At 46.4% G+C, this 16,176-nt stretch overlaps 1 protein-coding gene across 2 annotated transcripts in view; it reads right to left on the reverse strand.

Moving 5' to 3' along the window:
* NMNAT2 (nicotinamide nucleotide adenylyltransferase 2) overlaps positions 1-16,176 on the reverse strand; it is a 205,031-nt gene that overhangs the window by 10,920 nt on the left and 177,935 nt on the right. For both annotated transcript variants that reach the window (XM_068541385.1, XM_068541384.1), the window contains one exon: positions 12,296-12,372. In XM_068541385.1, the coding sequence (XP_068397486.1) occupies positions 12,296-12,372 (77 nt within the window). The remainder of the gene's footprint in view (positions 1-12,295; positions 12,373-16,176) is intronic.

Here is a 16,176-nt window from a genome sequence, read left to right on the forward strand (position 1 = left end):
CAAGCTTTAAATGACACAATAGACCAGATAGATCTAATTGGTATTCATAGAACATTCCACCCAAAAGTGGCAGAATACACTTTCTTCTCAAGTGCACATGGAACATTCTCCAGGATAGATCACATCTTGGGTCACAAATCAAGCCTCGGAAAATTTAAGAAAATTGAAATCATATCAAGCATCTTTTCTGACCACAATGCTATGAGATTGGAAATCAATTACAGGAAAAAAACTGTAAAAAACACAAATACATGGAGACTAAACAGTGTGCTACTAAATAACCAAGAGATCACTGAAGAAATCAAAGAAGAAATAAAAAGATCTCACCTCAAGAAACAAGAAAAATCTCAAGTAAACAATCTAACCCTACACTTAAAACAACTAGAGAAAGAAGAACAAAGAAAACCCAAAGTCAGTAGAAGGAAAGAAACCATAAAGATCAGAGCAGAAATAAATGAAATAGAAACGAAGAAAACAATAGCAAAGATCAATAAAACTAAAAGCTGGTTCTTTGAGAAGATAAACAAACCTGATAAACCCTTAGCCAGACTCATCAAGAAAAAAAGGGAGAGGACACAAATCAATAACATTAGAAATGAAAAAGGAGAAATCACAACTGACACTGCAGAAATACAAAGGATTATAAGAGAGTACTACAAACAACTATATGCCAATAAAATGCACAACCACAAAGAAATGGACAAATTCTTGGAAAGGTACAATTTTCCGAGACTGAACCAGGAAGAATTAGAAAATATAAACAGACCTATCACAAGTAATGAAATTGAAACCGCAATTAAAAATCTTCCAACAAACAAACGTCTGGACCAGATGGCTTCACAGGCAAATTCTATCAAACATTTAGAGAATAGCTAACACCAATCCTTCTCAAACTCTTCCAAAAAATTACAGAGGGAGAAACTCTCTGAAATTCATTCTACGAAGCCACAATCACCCTGATACCAAAATCAGAAAAAGATATCACAAAAAAAGAAAATTATAGACCAATATCACTGATGAACATAGATGCAAAAATCCTGAACAAAATACTAGCAAACAGATTCCAACAGCACATTAAAAGGATCATACACCATGATCAAGCGGGATTTATCCCAGGAATGCAAGGATTCTTCAATATATGCAAATCAATCAACGTGATACACCACATTAACAAATTAAGGAATAAAAACCATATGATCATCTCAATAGACACAGAAAAAGCTTTTGACAAAACTCAACACCTATTTATGATAAAAACTGTCCAGAAAATGGGCATAGAGGGAACCTACCTCAACATAATAAAGGCCATATATGACAAACCAACAGCAGGCATCATATTCAATGGTGAAAAACTGAAAGCACTTCCACTAGGATCAGGAACAAGACAAGGATGTCCACTCTCCCACACTTATTCAACATAGTTTTGGAAGTCCTAGCTAGGGCAATCAGAGAAGAAAAAGAAATAAAAGGAGTACAAATTGGAAAAGAAGAAGTCAAACTGTCACTATTTGCTGATGACATGATACTATACATAGAAAATCCTAAAGATGCCACCAGAAAACTACTAGAACTAATCAATGAATTTGGTAAGGTTTCAGGACACAAAATTAATGCACAGAAATCTCTGGCATTCCTATACACCAACAATGAAAAATCAGAAAGAGAAATTACGGAAACACTCCCATTCCCCATTGCAACAAAAAGAATAAAATACCTAGGAATAAACCTGCCTAAGGAGGCACAAGACTTGTACTCAGAAAACTATAAAACACTGATGGAAGAAATCAAAGATGACAGAAACAGATGGAGAAATATACCATGTTCTTGGATTGGAAGAATCAACATTGTGAAAATGACCATACTGCCCAAAGCAATCTACAGATTCAATGCAATCCCTATCAAACTACCACTGGCATTCTTCACAGAATTAGAACAAAAAAAATCTTACAATTTGTATGGAAACACAAAAGACCCCGAATAGCCAAAGCAATCTTGAGAAAGAAAAACGGAGCTGGAGGAATCAGGCTCCCTGACTTCAATCTATACTACAAAGCTACAGTAATCAAGACAGTATGGTGCTGGCACAAAAACAGAAATATAGATCAGTGCTACAGGGTAGAATGCCCAGAGATAAACCCATGCACATATGAGCACCTAATTTATGACAAAGGAGTCAAGAACATACAGTGGAGAAAAGACAGCCTCTTCAATAAGTGGTGCTGGGAAAACTGGATAGCTGCATGTAAAAGAATGAAATTAGAACATTCCCTAACACCATACACAAAAATAAACTCCAAATGGATTAAAGACTTAAATGTAAGACCAGACACTATAAAACTTTTAGAGGAAAACATAGGGAAAACACTCTTTGACATAAACCACAGCAAGATCATTTTTGACCCACCTCGTAGAGTAACAGAAATAAAAACAAAAATAAACATATGGGACTTAATTAAACTTAAAAGCTTTTGCACAGCAAAGGAAACCATAAACAAGACAAAAGACAACCCTCAGAATGGGAGAAAATATTTGCAAATGAAACAACAAAGGATTAATCTCCAAAATATACAAACAGCTCATGGAGCTCAATATCAAAAAAACAAACAATGCAGTTAAAAAATGGGCGGAAGACCTAAATAGACATTTCACCAAGGAAGACATACAGATGGCCAAGAGGCACATGAAAAGATGCTCAGCATCACTAATTATTAGAGATGGAATCAAAACTGCAATGAGGTATCACCTCATGCCGGTCAGAATGGCCATTATCAAAAAAGCTAGAAACAATAAATGCTGGAAAGGATGCGGTGAAAAGGGAACCCTCCAACAGTGTACTGTTGGTGGGAATGTAAACTGATATAACCACTATGGAAAACAGTATGGAGTTTCCTTAAAAAACTAAAAATAAAACTACCATATGACCCAGCAATCCCACTACTGGGCATATACCCTGAGAAAACCATAATTCAAAAAGGGACATGCACCACAATGTTCATTGCAGCACTATTTACAATAGCCAGGACATGGAAGCAACCTAAGTGTCCATCAACAGATGAATGGATAAAGAAGATGTGTCACATATGTATAATGGAATATTACTCAGCCATAAAAAGAGACGAAATTGAGTCATTTGTACTGAGGTGGATGGACCTAGGGTCTGTCATACAGAGTGAAGTAAGCCAGAAAGAGAAAAACAAATACCGTATGCTAACACATATATATGGAATCTAAAAAAAAAAAAAAAAAAAAAAAAAAGGTACTGATGAACCTACTTGTAGGGCAGGAATAAAGAGGTAGACATAGAGAATGGACTTGAGGACATGGGGTGGGAGGGTGAAGCTGGGATGAAGTGAGAGTAGCATCGACATATATACACTACTGGATGTAAAATAGTTGGCTGGTGGGAAGCAGCAGCATAGCACAGGGAGATCAGCTCGGTGCTTTGTGCTGACCTAGAGGGGTGGGATAGGGAGGATGGGAGGGAGGCTCAAGAGGGAGGGGATATGGGGACACGTGTATGCACACGGCTGATTCGCTTTGTTGTGCAAGAGAAACTAACACGGTATGTTGAAGCAATTATACTCCAATAGAGATGTGTTTAAAAAAAGAAAAAGTATCAATAGAAACCAAAAAAAAAAAAAAAATACCACCTTCTCAGTGAGACCTCCTCTGGCCATGCTATTTCAACCTGCGTCCCTGTGCACGTAGACCCACACCCACCCCACGCCCTGACAGTCTCCACTTCCTACTGCGCTTCATATTCCTCCATAGCATTTATCTCTAACACCTTGTATATTTTCTTTACTTAACCTTTTTTTGCTCTCCTTCTCTCTTCCCTATAAAGGTAACCTTCATGAGGGCAGGCAATTTTGTGTGTTTCGTTCACTGCCATGTTCCTGGGTGAAAAGGACCTGGCACATCATACGTGCTCGATATATGCGGTTGAGCAAGTGGATTCCTTCAGAGTCCCCTCTGGCAGTTGTCCTTGAGTTAGCTGATAAACTCTCTCACCTCAGGACGTGGAAGGAAGCCCGATGTACCTAATGGAAACTCTGGGGGACCCAAGGAGGTGACTCTAGACAGACTTTCAGTTCCCCGTGAAAAGCACGGGTGATCTTACTTCTGTAAGTTCCCACACTTCATCTGATTGGTCAGCGGAATCACCCCGGAGCTTTAAAAACAATAATAACAGCAGCAACAGCCCCCCCAGACCTCACCCCAGGGATTCTGATACAACATGTCTACAGTGGGGTGGAGCCTCCCTCTGTACAATGCTTCCTAATCCTCCTGACGTGCAACCACCTTTGGAAAATTGTCACTTTTAATAATAGAGGCAGTTGCCTAAGCTGCTAATACTCTGGCTTGGTTTGGGATGAAGTCAAAATGAGATACTTGTGGGATGAGCACCTCTGGGGATTCCAGCAAAAATGAGGACATTTCCTCCCCCCACCCCCGCCCCACCCCCGGCTCTGGGGAGATGAGGACAGACGTCTGACCCCAGGAAACGGAGGGTTTCTCAAGCTCTCCCTGCCCACGGAGCCCACAGGAATGTGCCCAGGCCCCTGGCATGGAGCTCCTGTTCCAGCACGAGGGGCCCAACACCTCCCGTGTCTTCATGAAGAGTTCTCTGCAGGTCTTGCCTTGGGGGTGGGGAGGTGGGTGAGTGGGTGGGTGGTCAGAGCAGCAGAGCCGTCCTGATTGGCAATTCCCTCTCCCGATGGTGACTGATGTGACCTCATTCTGCCACACGGCAGTGGGCAGGATCAGGGTACAATCTTCTCCCCCCGCAGCAGACAGTGGCCTCTCACTGTAGCTCTGGCCTGTGTCGTGTCTCAGAGGTGGGGGTCTGTGACATTCATCCTGCTTCAACTTCCTGCTCACAGGCACAGCTTTGATCGTATCTTTTCATCTTCTGGTCAAAGGCTCCCAGGGGCGGCAGGGGTGGGGAAGGGGAGAGGAAGTGGGAGCGGGCAGACTCTGTTCCCCCCAGTGTGGGGAATCTGAGGAAAGGATATGAGACATGTTGAGGCAGGAAGCAACTTGGCCTCGGGAGTGAGAACACTCGTGGCAGCCAGGAGGCAGATCTCTTGGAAGGAATGTGGAATCATCATCATCGTTCCAGGAGGCGGAATTTCAAGACCTGCCCTGCTGGGTTTCAGGGATACTCTGGGTGGGAGGATGCCCTGTGATCTTAGCCAGGCACTTTCCTGGGCACCAGGGCTGAGCAAGACAGACACGGCCTCATCTCTTGGCTCAATCACTATCTAGTGGGAGACATTAAACAAATGACTAATTATTTCAACTGTATTGCTCTGAAGGATAAGGGCAGGTTACTATTAAGTGGCTAATCTCTTGTAGTGGCTAATGTCTTCTGGGTAACTGGCAAAAGTTAGGGCCGTATCTCACGGTGGAGGCTGAATTTCTCCAACCAAGCTGTTCCCAGGTACTCTTACATTCTTTCATTCAACAAACTTTTATTGAGTGTATATGGTGAACCAGGCACTGTCCTGGTGTTGCCCAATGAGACAGACAAGTGCAGTGTGCTCACAGAGCTTACCTCCAGTAGGGAGAGATCGTAAACAAATAAATACATAAATAAGAAAACATCAGGTGGAGCTAAGTACAATACTGAATATAAAACAAAATGACTTTTAAGCCGAAACCTAAATGACAGGAACCGGCCAGACATAGGGATACCTGGGAAAAGAGCGTTCCCAGTGAGGCCACAGCTAGTGCAAAGGCCCTGAGGTGGGAAAAACTGTTCAAATAAAGAAACTAGGTGGAACTGGGGCACAGAGAGGCGGGAGAAGTAGAGAAGGACCAGATCACGATAAAGATGGGGTTTCATTCCAAATGTGAAGACAAGCCATTAGAGTGTTTTAAACAGAGGGCTTGACTTCCATTAGTGACAGAATCCAATTTACACTGACTTACCCAGGCAAGTCTAACTGGTAAGACCCTCTATGGAATCATTCTGAGATCAGGGTTCAGGATCCTGACCATCTCCCTCAAACATCTCTCCTCTCTTCCCAAGGTACAGTACCTGAGTTACTCAGGCCAACTCGTACTTCTTCTCCAGATGAGGATGTTCAGGGATGAACAGGGGACTACCAGCAGGAAGCAGAAGCACCATTTATTAGAGGACCTGCTATGCACCAGGCACAGTACTAGCAGCTTTATTTCTTAATACATTTAATCCTTGAAGCAACTATCTTCTGAGATGTGTGCTTCAGTTCTCACTTCATAGATGGGGAAACCAAGACTCAGTGAGATGTAGTAACTAGTCCAAGCCGCACAGCAAGTAAGTGAATTTGAACCCACTCTGGTTCACTTTAAAGGCTCTTTCCACCACAGTATGCCTCTTCTGGATCCATTTTTAAGACTCCCATTTTAGTGACTTGAAATTTCTTGGCTTGAGAATATAGTCTATCTTATTTTTTCTCCAGGCTTATCCTAAGTCCTCAGCTCATTACTGTACATCGCCCCCTAAAGTATATAATTTTGTGTGCTTCTGAGTAGGTTAAACAAGATGCAAGGAGAGAGCATCCAGCAGAAGCCACACAACAGTAGGTGAGGAGCTTCTGAAACAGGCTCCAGCCATTTCGGGAAAGAATCCTCCACCCTTCTTCTGGCCCCTGCTCCTCTCTGGAGGGAAGGCCGGGTGGGAACACATTTCCAGGATGGCTCTGTTAGTGCAAATCAATGAATGATCCTTCAGATGGGTTTCCCAGGGGAAATCATTCCCACTCCCATTTCCAATCTGCCTGGGGGTGTGGGAAGGCAAGGAATTCCAGACTCAAGTCAGAAGCGTGAAAACCAAACCAACAGTGCCTTTCACACGAGAACCCTAGCTCCCATGGTAGGGCCGAAGCCGCCTTCCCCAGAGCTGGAAACACGGCATCAGGCTTATCAGTGTGGAGACCTAATCCCCGGGGTGGAAGTGTCCATTGGGCTTCCTGGCTGGGGCTGGACTGTCTGATAAAAACCATCTGAGCCTGAAAAACCAAATGTTTGTCTTTGCTCCATTTATCCTGGAGCCCTGGGATTTCTTCTGGAGTGGCTAGTGCCCCAGGCTCTTCCTCTGTTTATTTTCTTTGGTTGTTTTCTCATAGCTGGTGGATGTAGGAAGCAGTTAGCCCATGCCTGGTTGGCTGGAAAAACGTAGAACACAGCCAATTAGAGCCAGCCTGTGGAATGTTGGGCTTTGAGAAGTGCAAAAAGAAAGAAAAAGAAAAAACAGTTTCCTCATTGGCCCATCTCTGGTGCTTAATGTTCCACCTTTGGGTTTTCATTCCTTTGAGTTAAATATTGACCCTTGCTCATTTAAAATGCAAATACCATTTTCAAGCAGTGAATACATTTAATCATTAAACTGAATGATTTTGCCTGCTTGCTGAAAAGTCAAAAGTCTCCCAGATAAGGACCAAGATAAACCTTCTATTTCAACCAGCCAGAACCAACTCCCCAAAAGGTCTTATGCCCACCACTGGATCTTTTACAGCCTTCTCTCAACCTCAAAAGCCCTTCTTTTTGTACCCACTTAACCCAATCCTGCCCATTATTCAAAGCCCAGCTCAAGTGCTACCCCCTCCCTTGTGGCCTGCTATGAATTACACGTCATTCTTCCCACTTGTCTGTCTTATCTGGATTAGGGATCTGAATGTATGCCAAGTCCTGCTCTGCTGCTAATAGCTAAGTGGTCTTGGACAAGTCACAATCCATGTGAGCCCTGGTTTCCATACCTATAAATGGGAACCGAGATTCCACTTTCAGGAGTGTTCCGGTGGTTAACTGAGACAATCCACGAGAAACAAGCTAAGTGTTTATTGTGTCTCCCCATTAGAAAGCACAGTGCACAACGGTGGGGAACTTTGTCTATTCTGTTTTCTCCGTTCTTCCAGCCCTAGAACAGTGTCTGGCCCATGGCAGGTACTCAATAAATATTTTAAAACCAATGAATAAATAACAGCCAACATTTATTGACTGCTTACTAGGTTCAAGAACTCTTCTAAACTTTTTATATGTTTTATTTCATGTAATATAAAGAACTAATAGAATAAAAACTGTAAGATATTTTTAGATTGCAAGTGCTGCAAGGACAAACAATGCGCTTATATTCATACTGGGCACTCAGTATCAGCTGAAAGATTGATTGAACGAAAGAATGCTTGAATCAGAATTAATTGCCAGACTGCCTTCCATTATAATATGATGGACAAAGCAGCTGGCAGCAGCAGATCCCTAGACGATGGGTTTTGTCTGGGGGAGGGGAGTGAGGATAAGAGTTTCCTGTTTCACAAATCTGTCCATGGCTGACCCTTTAGGCTTTGGCCTTGACTTCCCATAGACCCCGGTCCATGCCTGGATGTGTGCTTTGGTGCTGGTGTCAGGATGCGGCATAGCAAAGATCCCAAACTCCAAAGGCTGGTCCCAAACTCCAAAGGCTGGTCCAGGAAACTGGACCTTGCTCTCTCTCAGGAATCAAGAATGAAAATGCCAACTGCCAGGCCACACAAGCAACTCTTTTGTATTCCATGGAGAGAAACATGATGTATATGTATGGAATTTTCTCCCCACGGAATGTAAGGGGAAGGGGTGTGCCATGGGTCAGAGAAGGTCAGAATTCACTATGGGCTGATGGATTTTTGTGTCTGTTGGGAAATGCCCAGGGGATGTGTTTGGGTGGGGATGGGTTGTTCCTTTAGTTGTGTAATTAGATTTCTGGACGGAGAGCATAGGTTCAGGAATCCAAATCAAAAGAAAGAGCAAGACTGACTCAACGGAGAGTTTGTGATTGTGTCGAAAGAGGGCTTGGCAGCCCTACTGCAGAACAGACTGTCCCAGCTGCTTTCCAGCCTGGGTGGGGCATTGCTGCTCCACGGTCCCCACTGAGCTTTCTTTATAGAAGGATGGTGGGGCTTCTATGTCTTCCAGACCTGTCTGAACTAGCGGCTTCTCTCTTGGTTTGTTCCTGAGGATTCTGGAGAGACTGGAACGCAGAGCAAGGGTCTAGGACTTTTCCAAGAAACTTGGTTCTCTTCCTCACCCTCCTGTGCCATCATTGGCAGATTCAAGGCTTCAGGTTCATGGTCACTGAGCACAGGTCTGTGGCCAGCAAGTACCACTTGGGACACCAGATGATAAAAAGAAATGTGTTCTGATAAAGGGTTGAATAAAAGAATGAAACCTGGGATAGAAGTGGGTCTCACATACCTGATCCCTGGTAATCTCATGGTTAGGAACAGAGATCCTTAAAACGGGCCACTTCCAGGCAAACTCCAGAGGCTAGAACTTTCTATTAGAATAAGCAGGGCTCACCCTGTACCAGTCTTGAAAGAAAGACCTTCCTTTTCTAGACCCTGAGCTCCAACTTTCCCCACATACGGACAGTGGGATAATTCACTGAGTTACTAACTAGTTTCATGTTCCCTATATATGCCTTTGCCCAATCCCCACCCTATTTCTAGCAGAGAACCAGACCCTTTATGAGAGGAGTTTTCACGGCAGAAAATAGTACGTTTTGAAGTCAATGGCTTTAAACCACTGAAGAGATTTCCCTAGATGTCCAGAGGAGGGGAGAGAAAATAGGGGAGATAGCTTCAGAATAGAAAGAAGAGGTTCAGCTGCCCCCCTTCCACACTACAAAGAAGCTAGAGAGCTGTGAAGCCCACCCCCTCCTCCCTCCCAGACAGCACCCTAAGGGCAAAGCCTCAGAAGAAAATAGGGCCAGGATCACTGGACCGCGAAGGCCCCCATAGGGAAGATGTCTGTGGCGACCCTGATGAACGGATGTTCACGTTCAGAGCCCACGAGAGCCTCTCAGGTTCTGCTAGTCAGTAATGACTGAGCCTAACTTTCCATCATCCCTGGGATGGTGATTTGGAGTTGAATTTTCACGTGATTTAAATAAATTGTGATATTTCTGGCACACTTCTGTTGTGGCCTGAAATTCACACTTGTTACATAAGGAAACAGCTCCTTGATTTTGATTTTTTTTTTTTTGCCTCTCCCTTGGCTGTCATGATTCTAAGGACCCCACAGATTCACGGTCAGTGGAATCAGGGAACTGAGCAATCGGTTGGGCGGGGGTGGGAGGTAGATCTCTAGGCTCTAGAGAACCATCTGGAGTGAGCCCTGAGGGTCCGCTTCAGCCAGTCTCCCTCTGCCTGTGCTGTGGATTGGAATTCTCAGCACGCTGAACAGGACAGATGTGGGGTCCCTGCTGGTTTGGAATTGCTGTGCCTCTGGGAGCGGCCGGGCTGGGTGCTCCGATCTCCAGGATGACCCGTCAGGTGGGAACATGGTTGAACAGATGAGGGTCTCACTCCACCTCCACTACCACAGCCCCAGTAAATCCACAGCTATCGGTTTTTCAATTCTTTTCTTGTAACCAACACGTCATTTCAGCATCAGGGACCAACTGGAAGAGGAGTGACCTGGGGCTCTTTTTCCTGGTTCTCTGAATGTGGGATCTGACAACGTCAGGAGCAGCCATGTCGGAGAGAAATTAGAGGCCCTGCAGTCGGCCTTCTCTCTGGGAGGAACACAGAGGGACTGGCTGTGCTTCAAGGGCCCCCAGTTGTGTCAATTTCAGGCTCCAGAAAGCGGGGTCTGCCCTTGAGAGTCACACTTAGCAAAGAGGCCCTAGAGATGTCCTGTTCATGCAGCAGCCGCTCAGGCTGCTGCCCCTGTCAATTTCATCCCTCTGAATCGCTCCCGGGCTGCCAGGGCCTCCCCATGGGATGGGGCCTCAGGCAATTGCCCGGATTTGCCTGGATTCCTGAAAGAGCTTTGCTGAAATCTTGTACAGAACTTCCCCCACATTACTTTTTCCTTTCAAAGCAACTTGTGAAGTAGAGAGGAAAGTAAAAGTTAATTAAGCCACTTAATCCAGAACCGAAAAGAGGTTTCAAATTTCACCTGCAGGAAATTGTGCAGGGGTAGAGAAGAAAGGACTACACAGTATAATCTGCTTCCCTGAAACTATGCCTCCACTCTTGGTTACCCCACAGCAGGCTAGCATCTATGCCCTTCACCTTGAATATTTATGTGTTTATCTATGTGTCTATTTAGGTAAATTCACTTATTAACAGTTGCTGTATGTCACTGTGTGTCAGGTGCTAGGCTGGGCACTTTACATGGATAATCTCACTTAATTCTCCCCAGACCCTATGAGATGGGTACTATTAGGATGCCCATTTTAGAGATGGGAAAAACTGATGCTCAGAATATATTTTGTCATGAGCTGTGTTGGAGCAGAACTAGAATCTTGAGTTTAACCCTGAAGGTTCTCTACTTCTCTCTCTCTTCAGAGACATATATATACATGAAAAATTTTCATATGCAGACATCTTACCAGGTGGTAATACTTGGTACCAGGTGGTACCTGATACTTGGGGGCAGGGACTGTATTGTTTATTTCTTTAAAAATCTCAGAATGCTACAGATAACATTCTATAGAGGCCCAGAGGAGTTGAGTGATTTGCATGGGGTCACACAGTAAGTAATGAAAAAGTACTAGGTCTAGAATATCTGCCCTGAGAATCCAACTTTCAAAGGGCTATGGGTTTGGGAGCTAGCATTAGCTCTGGCTATCAGATGAATGAATTAATAAAAGAACAAAAATGAATGTACGTCTGAAGGGTGAGTAACTCATGAATTAGCTAGTTTAAGACCATCTCTGTCAGATCTGGTACAAAAGATGTCCACTGAGCTTCTAAATGGTATAAGTTTAACTTCCTCCTTCCCTCTATCCCAAGTCAATTGCCAGAAGGATCCTACTGACCTTTTGCTATTAACTTCTCCCCTCTTGACCCCTTTTCTCTTGTTAAGGGAATTCTAGGGTGGTATTTACCACCTCTTCAAAAGAATCAAAGGAAAACAAAACACACACTTTTCAAAAGGGCAAAGGCTTTTTAAAAAAATTCCTCCCTCCCCCATCTTTCCCCACCAGCACACACCCTCCAAGCACCACTTGGAGAAGGTATTCTATGACTCAGATTGCTTTTTTTCCCAGGGGCTTTCCAGGAGCAAGCATGAGGAGGAGTGAGTATAAAAATACAGGACGAGATAAACCTGGGGGTAGGTGAGAATTTTCTTTTTTTTAATTTAATTTAATTTTTTAAACTAATTTTTATTGGAGTATAGCTGCTTTGAGAATTTTCTTCCATCATGATGTGAATGGATTGCCCATTGCCCTCCTGTGTGAGGAGGGAAGACTACAGGTCAAAGTCGAGTGCCCCCTCCCCATCCATCCCCACGCCAGCTGTGCACAGGCCATAACCTTGCTACTCACATCTGCCTCATTCCAGAGCCCTGGGATGCAGAAGGACTCCAGAAGGTCACTGCCACACAGCAGCAAGATCCGCAGCTCTGAGGAGGGGGAACAAAGTTTGAAAAGGGAGTGAGTGGAGGCCTGGGAAACATTCAAGTCTCAGCCTTCTTCCCCCGCTGAACACAGAAGTGTCCCATCCTTGGGGTTCCAGAGCCCAGTTCTTCCAGGCACCTCTGCACCACGGTGTGTGCCATGCTGAAACCTCTGCTCACCCCTCCCCCAGGCTCATTTACAGACCACCCTCATTCCCTGCAGGAGGAATGGAGCAGAGAGGGAGACTAACTGTCCTGGTTTGCTGGTACTGAGGGGTTTCCAGGATGGGTTTCCATGCTAAACCAGGATGGCTGGTCACCCAAACAGAGACTGAGCCAGCTACATGCCTAGTGTGAGGTCTAAGGGTCTCCTTTGCTCCATATCAAACCGAAGTGCCTGTGGAGTTTGGCTCCTCCGCTGCTGTGCATTATCTGGGGTTTGTCTCGTCACAAGCACCCGATGTGATGGGGGGCGGGGGACCCCGAGTACACCCTCAATTCATCAGCTAGCTCAGCTCATCGGATGTCCTCTCTTTACATGGCCACTGTCCTAAGCAAAGGGCTTGAGGAGTGAGGCTGCCCCCCACTTTCCTGACTCCCAGGCGTACTTCTTGCTTGTCACTTGTTTTTCTTCCCTCATTAAGCTCACTCTGAATTTCCCCAGTGAGGCCGCTGTCATTTAAAACAGGCAGCAAACTGACCGGGGCATGAACACTGAGCAACAGGGGGAAAAAGAATCCTGGGATTCTCAGAACCACGTGGGGAGAGACTTCCACCTGGGCTGGGATTCAGGTGGTGCGTCTGGTTCCCGGGCATCGCAGGACCTTCCATCAAGAGGCTGTGGCTGTGGGTATCTTGCCTGAAACAGTGAGACAGCCCCGCTCTGAGCCTTCCAGAGAACACTGCCACCCTGGACCCTGAGGCCGAGAGACGGGTGGCAGCTCTGCCCGCCTCAGACCCTGTAGCTAGCTCAGGGACCTGACGAGGACTTTCAGGTGGTGAGCTCGCCCTGGCTGCAGGCTGAGTGGAAGGCTGCTGGGCTGGCGACAGACAGTGAGCGCATCTCACGGTCCCAGCTCAGTGCAGCCCATACTCAGGGAGCCCCATGGAGCCCTGGGGTCTTAACTCTTAAATATTCCTGCAGCCTCCCCTCTCCCCTCTCCTCCACGTCACACTGTAGTCTCATGGTCTGTTTATGTCCAGGGACCTTAATTGATCTTTATATCTCCAGGGCCTGGCAGAGTGACCTGTGCACAGTAGGTGCTCAGGATGTGTTGAATGAGTGAACAGACAGGCTGACCGCAGAGGCCATGCGGGCAGGCCGTCTAAGAGCCTTCTGGGCGCTCTGGGATGGCAGTCCAGGATGGCGATTGTGGCCTTGTCTCTTGCAGCATGGAGGACCTGGTCAGTGGTGCCTCCCTCTGTGTTAGGCCACCAGCCTTCGGATGGCTGAGAGGAGCCAGACCGGGCTCATTCTGGGATCCAGTTGTTCCCTGTCTCCGGCTTGGAGCCACCCAGAATTCCAGGTCAGTTCTCTGTTGAAAGGCTGAAGCTCTGTAACTGTGGGCCTAAGAGTTCAGTTAGCTGGCCGTCTCCAGATGACATGCTGGTCCTCAGTTTCTTCTCCATCAGTGATTCTCAACTGGGGGGGGCGATTTTGTCTCCCGAATTTGGCAATGTCTGGAGACTTCTTTGGTTGTCAAGACTGGAGAGAGGGGTGTGCCGCTGGTACCTAGTGCTCAGAGGGCAGGAATGCCACTCAACAGTCTACACAGCACACAGCAGCCCCCATGACACAGGATTATCTGGTCCCCACTGTCAACAGTGCCGTGGTTGAGAAACCCTGCTCTACAGCCATGGAAATGAATCTCTTTTCTATTCCCAAGCCAGAGACTCACTTTCTCACTTGAAAATAATGTAGGATTATTTTTAAAGCCAAAGCAGATCAAATTAAAGCGCGGGGTTTCCACCTTTGCTTGCAGCACTGGAACAGATGGATTTGTCACAGACCAAGAGGCCCTGGCAGGGCTTGGAATCCCACGTGTGGCCGCTGGAGGGCAGCAGTGGTTTCTCAGGTTTATCATCTGAGACTAAGGTACGTGTTTTCAGCCCATAAGCCTTGGGTCTGGGGCAGGCCTCGGGAGCAGTCAGTGGGTTAAGGAAGTGGAAATGGAGGCATAGATGCTAACTGAGCTAGGAGAAATGGCTTTTTCCTTTTCGTGAAGCGTGCAAGGGGATTTCAAAAAGGGGACTTGTGAGCCAGAGGGCCTCACAGCACAGTGGTCTAGAGGCCAGGCAAGCTCCCTTCCTGGGACCTCCTCTGGGTCCAACTTCCTTCCCCAGTTCAGGATCCAGGGAGCCAGAATCAGCACTCTCCAGCCACACTCTCCTCCCGGGAATCCGGGTTATGCAAAACCCCAGGCCCTGCAGCCCCTTCCAGTACCCACTGCACACTGAGGCAGCTGCCACCTGTACTACACGAGGTCACGAATCCATCCAGACAGCTGTGGCCACTCAGCTTTCCTTTCTCTGAAAGAGGAGTAAGATGGGGCTAAGACTAGCCCTGCCCCTCACAAGGCTGCAGTGAGATGGTAAACGTGGAGTGCTAGGAGCTAGGAGCGTGGCCGTGCAAACAAACACCGATCCCATTGCCTCTCCGTAGGAGGGGGAACTCCCTCCCTCAGGACAGCCTGATACATAGGCCCTGGGTGCTGGGAAGGTAAAGAGGTCCCAGCTGAAGCTGGGCCACAATGCATTCTTCCTGGAACAAGGTGTCGGAGGAAAATATACATTGGAATAGAGCTGAAGGTCTGAAGACTGATCTGAGCTCGGCTGGTCTGGTGGAGAAGACTTCCTCCCTGGGAAGGTAGTTCCTGGCCAGGTGTGGAACTGCAGGGTTTTTGGGTGTTTGGGGCTGTGGAACCTGGGGTTGCATGCTTCTTCCTGCTGGCTTTGGGAAGCATCCAGAAAGGCAGGCGCCCTTTCCTGTGGTCCTCAGACAGCCATGTGCTGGTAAATAAAGCCTATTAAAACTTGATAAAAGAATTGGGAAGTGAGGAGTTTTGAGTACTTAATACCTTTGTTTTGAATACAATGTATTTAACTGTTACTTAATATAATTTAATTGTTAGTATAGGCTGCGTTTAACAACTGGTTGGTAAGATCCCTGAAAATTTTACAAATGGCTCTGGCGAATAAATATGAGCCAACTCAGGTGCACCACTGCCTGCGATCAGGGGACAGGCCCCAGAGAAGTTCCTTGAAATGACATCACATCTGCTGGGCCTCCTGGGAGATCCCAGTGCCCAGGTGCAACCCCAAACCTCCATCTCTAGGAGGGGGTGCCTGGAGCATCTCTGTAGCTCGAGTTGAAGATTAAGCATGTCAGCTGGACACCAGGCTGCCCCTCATCCTAGAATTTCAAGCATTCCAGCTGTCACTGACCCTCCCTGTCACCTGGTACTTGCATCAGCTCCAGGTCCACTCTTGCTGTCTGGCTGTCTGCCCTTTACCCGGCTTCAGATACTTGTGTCTCTAACTTATTCTGGAACCTTGGAAAGATCTGTTTCCTGGTTTGTTTCCTAGGGTTGCCCAGGACTCAGCTCACTTCTGTGGGGGGTTAGCTCCTTCCCATCCTGACAGCTCCGTGTAACCACCCTCCACCTGCTCTGGCCCGGGGCCTTCACTGCCCTCACACACAGTCGGGGCCTTCGTCTCTCTACTCAAGGCTGCGGGGGAGGTCATAGATGTGGCTTTCTGCCCCGTCTCTCCTCCTCATCCTCCAAACGCCGGAATCCTCTGGTGAGGAAG

Source organism: Eschrichtius robustus, chromosome 3 (assembly GCF_028021215.1).
Source record: "Eschrichtius robustus isolate mEscRob2 chromosome 3, mEscRob2.pri, whole genome shotgun sequence".
NCBI classification, from domain to species: domain Eukaryota; kingdom Metazoa; phylum Chordata; class Mammalia; order Artiodactyla; family Eschrichtiidae; genus Eschrichtius; species Eschrichtius robustus.